The sequence below is a fragment of the Meles meles genome, chromosome 8 (genome assembly GCF_922984935.1).
Source record: "Meles meles chromosome 8, mMelMel3.1 paternal haplotype, whole genome shotgun sequence".
NCBI lineage: Eukaryota > Metazoa > Chordata > Mammalia > Carnivora > Mustelidae > Meles > Meles meles.
In genome coordinates this window covers 57,027,945-57,034,954 of record NC_060073.1, presented here as the reverse complement: position 1 = coordinate 57,034,954, position 7,010 = coordinate 57,027,945, and the positions used below count along the sequence as shown (strand labels likewise).

The 7,010-nt window shown below is 47.6% G+C and overlaps 1 protein-coding gene across 1 annotated transcript; it reads right to left on the bottom strand.

The window, feature by feature from the left end:
• Window positions 1–805: 805 nt before the first annotated feature.
• UBQLN3 (ubiquilin 3) lies at window positions 806–3,139 on the bottom strand. The gene is made up of 2 exons (XM_046017539.1): window positions 3,081–3,139; window positions 806–2,810 (listed from the first exon to the last, which is right to left on the bottom strand). Exon 2 carries the CDS (start codon window positions 2,771–2,773, stop codon window positions 806–808), a length of 1,968 nt encoding a protein of 655 aa, XP_045873495.1. The 5' UTR covers window positions 2,774–2,810; window positions 3,081–3,139.
• Between the last annotated feature and the right edge of the window lie 3,871 nt (window positions 3,140–7,010).

The window sequence follows — 7,010 nt, the reverse complement described above, 5'->3', positions numbered from 1 at the left end:
TCTAACTGGGAGCAGAGTGCTGAGCACGGGGTGAGTACTCCATTTCTGAGCGGGCAGCTGCAAGAAAGACGACATCCAGGACAAATTGTGTCCATCAGGGATGGTACTTTTGTAACCTTGGCGAGATTAGGGTATCTTAGAACTCAGCCTGAATTCTTGGGGCTTCCTATCTACTCATGAATCAGCCCCCAATCCAGAAAGTGAGAGGCACCTGTGGGATAGTCTTCAGGGGTGATAGAAAGAACCAACCATGCTCACTTTGCAGGGGCACTCATGTTCCAAGAATAGAGTACAGGGTGGGAGTTCCTATAGGACGCAAGGTCTGGGGGACCTCTGGAAGGACGGCAGGGGAGCTGCGGGTCTCAGCTCACCCTCCTTTGTTCTCCATGAATCTTTGAACCTCAAACCTTTGAGCTTTCCCTCCCACCCATGCAGACCCAGCTCTCATTGCTGTTTTTCTCCCATACCGTCCCCTTTCTGCCCCCCAGCCCACAAAGAATTGGGACTCAGGCTGCAGCACACACTGGAGATTGGATGTAATTGTATCTCAAGATAGGCATAAGCGGAGCTCAGACTGGGGCCCCAAGATGGTACAGTGGCAGGGGTGGTTGGGTCACTCACAGCACCCCCACCCTGTTTCTGGCTCTCATTCTTCCTCATTGACTCTGGAACAACATTGTCTCCGCAGTAAAGGGCATCATAGTGGATTTGGTTCATAGTGTGCAGCTGCATTCAAGAACGGGGGAGTTAGGGTATATAGGGAAAGGGCACAGAGGAAAAGATATGGTTTGAAGAACAAGGGCTCCTATGCCTGCCTCAGCTTCTCCACAGCAGCATCCACATCACCCCCAGTGGCTATGAGGGCCTGGAGATTGGCTTCAGGATTCAGAAAGCCCATTGCCCGCAGTTGCTCTAGCTGCACCCGGAAGTGAGTCTCAGGCTGCAGCTGCTGGGGATTGGCACCAGCTAGAGCTTGCAACATCTGGAGGAGAGGGGTGGAATGGAGGCCCAGCTCTGCAGAGCCCTGTGCTGGGGGAACCTCGGAAGCTGGGGCTAGAGAGGGATCCTCCTGCATAAGGGTGCCCTCTCTAGACTCTGTACTGCCTGCCATACTTCCCAGGCTTGCCAGGCAAGGCATGAACCAGAGCAGGAGGCGAGGTGCTTCAGTAGCCAGGATCTGCAGACCCTGCTCGATCTGGAGCAGGGCTTGCATGGCGCGAGGGTTTGTCAAGGCTGCCTGAAGGTGCAGGAGCAGTGGCAGTTGCCGGCGCATCTCGTCCTGCAACTGTGAGAACTGGCTCATGCTGGGAGGCCTCAGAGATCTTGGATAAGGTGGTGGGGGGAGCCAGGCATGCTCAGGCATCCCAGGAGAAGCTGCCATGGGGGAAGGTGGTGAAGGAACAAATGGCAACCTGTTGGCTGTACGCCCCAGCCCTAAGATAAGGTCAGGCATGTTAGTGGTGTGGCCAGTGGAGCCATTCCCTGCACCGCCTTGGCCTCCATCTTGTCCAGCACTCCTCTCTGGGGGATAGCTCAGGAAGGATGGGCAAGAGGACTTTCCCTTGATGGCTACTGACTCTTTGGGGAGAGGCTGGCCTGACTCACGTTCCTGGGAGGAGGACGAAGTTGGGGGGATTCGATTTCTTGGTTGTGGTTGTTCTTGGCTTGGATTGAGGGTGGGCGCAGTCCCTTGCAGATAGGTTCCCAGGGACTGGGGGGTCTCATGTAATTGCTGAAGATAGTCATAGAGTCCTATATTACCCAGAATGTTGGGAAACCTATTTCTAGTTTCGGATCCATCCTGGTCCCCAGGATGCCTGCCTCGCCTGCCACCCGAGCCTCCATACGTGGAAGCCCAGGGGTTGGGGAGAGGGTCGCAATTCTCTGTCCTCGAAGGTTGGCTGCTGCTGCTGGTGGCATTAGCAGTAGCGGCAGTAGCAAAGGGATTGCCACCAAACTGCTCCTGTACTGCGTTAAGCATTGGGTCCATAATATCTGTGTACATGGTACGAAGCACATTGTAGCCCCCAGGGATGCTCTCCAGATTACTGAGTGCCCGGTCCTGGCTGCGCATCATCTCTTGCATCATAGCTGGGTTGCGTAGGAACTCCAGCGTCTGGCGCATGATTTCAGGGTTGTTGAGAATATGCCCGATCTCGGGGTTGTGCTGCATCAGCTGCTGCATATGGGGGTTGTCAAGAACCAGCTGGCGCATCAAGCCTGTGTTGGATAGCAGACCCTGGATGAAAGGGTCATCAATGATCTGAGCCACAAACTCAGGGACAGAGACATGCTGCCACATCAGTGAGCTGGGCTGATCAGAGAAACTACCAGAGGTCAGGCCTAGCCCACTGAGGCCTGTGAGAAGACTTAAACTAAAAGTGGGTGGCCCATCTGCTGGGTAAATGGAGCTTGGCTGAGGGAATGAGCCAGGGCTGGGGGCTGGGACAGGGACTGAAGTCGCTGGACACTCGGTGCCCATGGTGCGGCGTTGCATCTTGATGACCAGGTGGACGGTGAGGCCATCTCGAACTCCACACTGTGCCAGTGAGTCAGGGTCCTTGAGGATTTTGCCAGCGAAGATTAGGACCAGCTGATCAGGGTGGGCCTTAAAGCGCTGGGATATCTCTTCCTTCAGCTGCTGGATGGTGCAAGTGTCTGTAACTGAGAAATCCTCCTTGTCCTTGGGCGTCTTCACTGTCACCTTGATGAGGTGGGGATCCTGGATCGGTGCTGGGCTGCCCTGTGGCAGGGCCTCTCCGCTTTTGGCCATGGTGGGCAGCAGGAGGCCCAGGTCTGTGGGGACACAGCTGGGGGATGGAGATGGGGTACCAAGATCATCCTTTGGGGCAGTGGCCAAAGTAGGAGTGTGGGAAGAGGGCCTGAGGCCTCAGGGCGGGGGCACAGGGAGTCTGCATGGAAGGGGCAATAAGGGTCTCAGGATGGGATGCTTGTGGAGATTTATGGGTCTGAGAGGTGTCAGGTCGGGAGAGGGAGACTGGATGACCCGAGAAAGAGGTCTATGGTTGGTGAGTGAAGGGCAAAGGTGGGAAGAAGGGTTTAGGTTGGGGCATACATACCAGTCAGCTGTGGCCCCGTCCTTCCTCTTATACAGGGCTCCAAACCGCCCTCATCTTGCTAACAGCCACCCCTGAAGTCTTCTGGGCTGGAACCCACTCTATCAGGTCACCTCTGTGACCTCAGCACTGACATCACAGCCTTATACAATGGATTCTTGAATCCTCTCCAAGGTGCTCTGTATCCCTAGGAACTCTGCCACCCCTCACTTTACCTCTTCTATTTCCTTTATCTTGATGCCTTCTTCACAGTGAGGGACCTAGGCTGACCCTTCCATCACAGGCCAAGAGGCCTACTTCCACACACCTGTGTGGGCTGTGTGGAGATTCAACCTTGGATTGTGCAATTAGGAAAGGCTTAACCCCTATATCCTTGTGAAGACCCAAATTCAGCTGTACCTTGAATTGTTCTTCTTCCCGGCATTCTATATTTCTGTCTTCTCTCTGATTCAGCATTAGCCATGATTTTTTTATATACCTTCAGCATATTGACTTTTTGATGGGCAAGATCTAGAGTATGACAGATGGACCAAAAATGACATAAAGTTTTTTACTTTTTAAAAAGATTATTATTGTTCCCCAGAAGAACTCAAAGAATGGATTGGCTACTTACTGAGATTTAAAAAAAAAAAAAAAGACTAAGGGATAAAGGTGTGTGTGTATGTGTGTGCATGTGCGTGTGTGTGTGTTTTAAAGAGTTTATTTATTCATGAGAGAGAGGGAGGCAGAGAGAGAAGCAGGCTTCCCAGGAGCCTAATGTGGGACTCGATCCCAGAAACCTGGGATCATGACCTGAGCCAAAGGCAGACACTCAACCAACTGAGCCACCCAGGTGCCCCAGGGAATGAAGTTTTAAACAGAAAACCCAGAGTTCAGAGTTACATACATTTGAGGTGTTTATCTTATACCCAAATGGACATGAAAGGAGGGAGTTCACTATTGTGAGTCTGCAATTCATCAGCATTGGCAGAGTATTTAGAATCATAAGATTAGTGGGTATAGTAACAGGATAAAGGTATAAAAAGATGAAGGCATGGGCACTACATATTTACAAATCTGGACTATTAGATGTGTTCCACAAAGGAAATTGAGGAGAAATAAAACATTAAGTCAAAAAAAGGAGAGTGAAAAAAAAAAGGAGAGTGGGGGAGAACAAAGCAAATGAAGAATAGTTTCAGAAAGGAGAGAGTAACTGATGGCGTAGTAACTGATGATGCTGGTAGGTCAGGAAGATAAAGGCTGAGAACCAACCACTGGGTTGGACAAGAGAATGGGGACTATGATGAATCCACACTTGGAAGAGAGGAGAGGGCCAGAAATCTGGCTGGAGTGGGTTGAAAGCAAGAGGGTTGGAAATGAAGTGGATTCAATCAGAGTATTTTACCTAAGAGAAAGGGTATGGTGGCTCTGTGGAAATGTGAGGATAGAGATGCTTTTGTTTTGTTTTTTCTTAAGCTGAGACTATTTACATCATGCTTTTATTCTGATGGGAACAATACAATGAGGAAGGATAAATGATGCAGAAGGGAGAGAAAATAATTGCAAGACTAAGGTATTTAGTAGGTGAATTGGAGAGATTGAGATCAGTGCCCAAGTGGAGAGCTTGATTTTGGTCCACAGACAATTTATTCATAACAGGACAGAACAGAGAGTGTACAGGCTGTCAGCGGACTGCCAGATTTCAGTTATGGCAAAAGGTGGAGATCATATAGAGAAAATGTTATAGATAAAGTAGGGTTTTGCTGTTGCTAAATTATGAGTTCTAAAAGGTAGGTGGAAAAGTTCAGAGAATTGATGACCAGTGATGACCAGTGGAAAATTGGGTCACATGAGGGATTTTCAGAGCATATTGGGATAAGAATCAGAAAGATGACGCAATAGAGCTTGGGCTTTTCGGGTAACCTGAGGCAAGCAGGGTACAAAGATTAATTATATTAATGTTAATATAATTAATATAATTATATATTATATAATCAATCAATCAATTAATTAATAATGTAATGTTATATAATTAATTATATTAATTGATTGGATAAGGGTGCTTTATCACACAGGTCATGATCTCAGGGTCCTGGAATCAAGCCCCACTTTGAGCCCCGAGTGGAACACAACATTGGACTCCAGTAGGGAGTCTGCTTGGGATTCTCTCTTTCCCTCTCCTTCTGCCCTCCTCCTGCTCAAGCTCTATAAATAAATATATAAATAAATAAATAAATAAATAAAATCTTTTAAAAAAAGATGAATTGATTGGATGGAGGCATCTTAATGGGAAGGTAGAAAATCCATTTTAGCTATAATTTGTTAAGACCTTTTTGCTAGTTTGAGGAGGGAGTGGGAGTCTGGCAGTAGATCTGCAGAGGAGCACTTGGAGTTTTGTGGACTCCCCTTCAGTCTTGCTGATGGCAGCATCAGGGCTGGAAGAAGGGAAGTCTGTGAGGAGGATTTCTGTGGGTACCCTTTGCAGACCAGATCTGAACCCGCATCACCACCTCCACTGCTCTGAATACCACCATCTCCCACCCACTCCATTGCAAGAGCTACCTCACATTAGTGTGCCCGCTCACACCTCTACCTCTAGCATAGTCTTTCCCCACTGGACAACCAGACCCACACACTGAAACACCTGCATTGTTTGTTCGAAATCCCGCAGGGATTTTCCACTACATTCATAGTAAACTCTGGAGTCCTCACCAAACCCTACCAAATTCTTCCCGATGTCCTCCTTTTTCCTCCCATTGTTCAGATCACTCGACTCCAGCTACAACATCTCTTTGTTATTCTTCAAACACATCAAGAATATTCCCACCTCACACTTTTACTCCTAGGTAGCCTTCTTTGTCTGGAACATACTTCTCCCAAGGGAGTGCATGTTCAGTCTCCCTATTTCTTCTGGTTTCTGATCATTTATTGCCTTTCTGGAGAAGCCATCCCAAATTACGCTGTATGTAGAAGACCTGATCCTGCTTCATTTTTCCTCATAGCCCTTATGCATAGGTTACATAGAAAACAATCTTCTCCCCACAAAAGTAAACTCTTAAAGGAACTTTATTTGGTCACTGTTATTTCTTCAACGCCTAAAACAATATTTGATTTATGAAATTATTTGACTTATTTGACTTTATTTGGTCACTACTATTTCATCAACACCTAAAACAATATTTGACTTCTGTGATTGTTTACATACCTATTGGCTGGGCTGCTCTTGAGGAGGCAGGAAGAGGAAGGGATGGAGCCCTGGCTGACTACAGAGAACACAAGCTACAGACATTAGATACGCTGAAGGACGTGTATTCTTGGAAGTGGCCATGCCCCCGGATGCCTGAGTTTTGGTGACGGGAATATGCAATCAGGATAAGCAACTGTATCTCTCTGTGCTAAAGAGAGAATAGTAACAGTCCAGCAAAGTCCTACAACTCTGACAATGGCAGTTAGTAAGAGATTCCTAAAGAGTATAAATACTTACCTAGACCTGGCTGAAAGGTGGACTTTTCCTACTCTGGCCCACCAGGCCATTCTTCTTCCAGTTTCAAACTTGAACAATTTGGACTTGGGAAATTGAGGAAGTCTTTGTGACTACATATGTATCTATAGTAAATTTCCCTTTTGTATGAGTATGTTATGACTCTCTTCCCCTACATGTGGGTCTATGTACGTGTTGTTAGGTATGCTGTGCATGCCTATGGCCATGTGTGCAGTGTGTTGAATGTATGTGGCTGTATCCGTGACTTTTTGGCTATGTGACCTTGTGTATGTGTGCACAGCATATGCATGTCCTTGGGTATGTGAGCATGGTATGATACCTGAGTTTGTGGTTCCATGTATGCAACTATGATTCTCTATCTCTATAATAATATATACATGTGGTATGTGTCTACGTTCATGTATGTATTACAGGTGAGACAGGGATATCACACACAGTTCCCTTTTTTTGTA

Coding starts and splice junctions, on each gene's coding strand:
- UBQLN3 (XM_046017539.1), bottom strand. CDS start 2,773: ATGGCCAAAAGCGGAGAGGCCCTGCCACAGGGCAGCCCAGCACCGATC.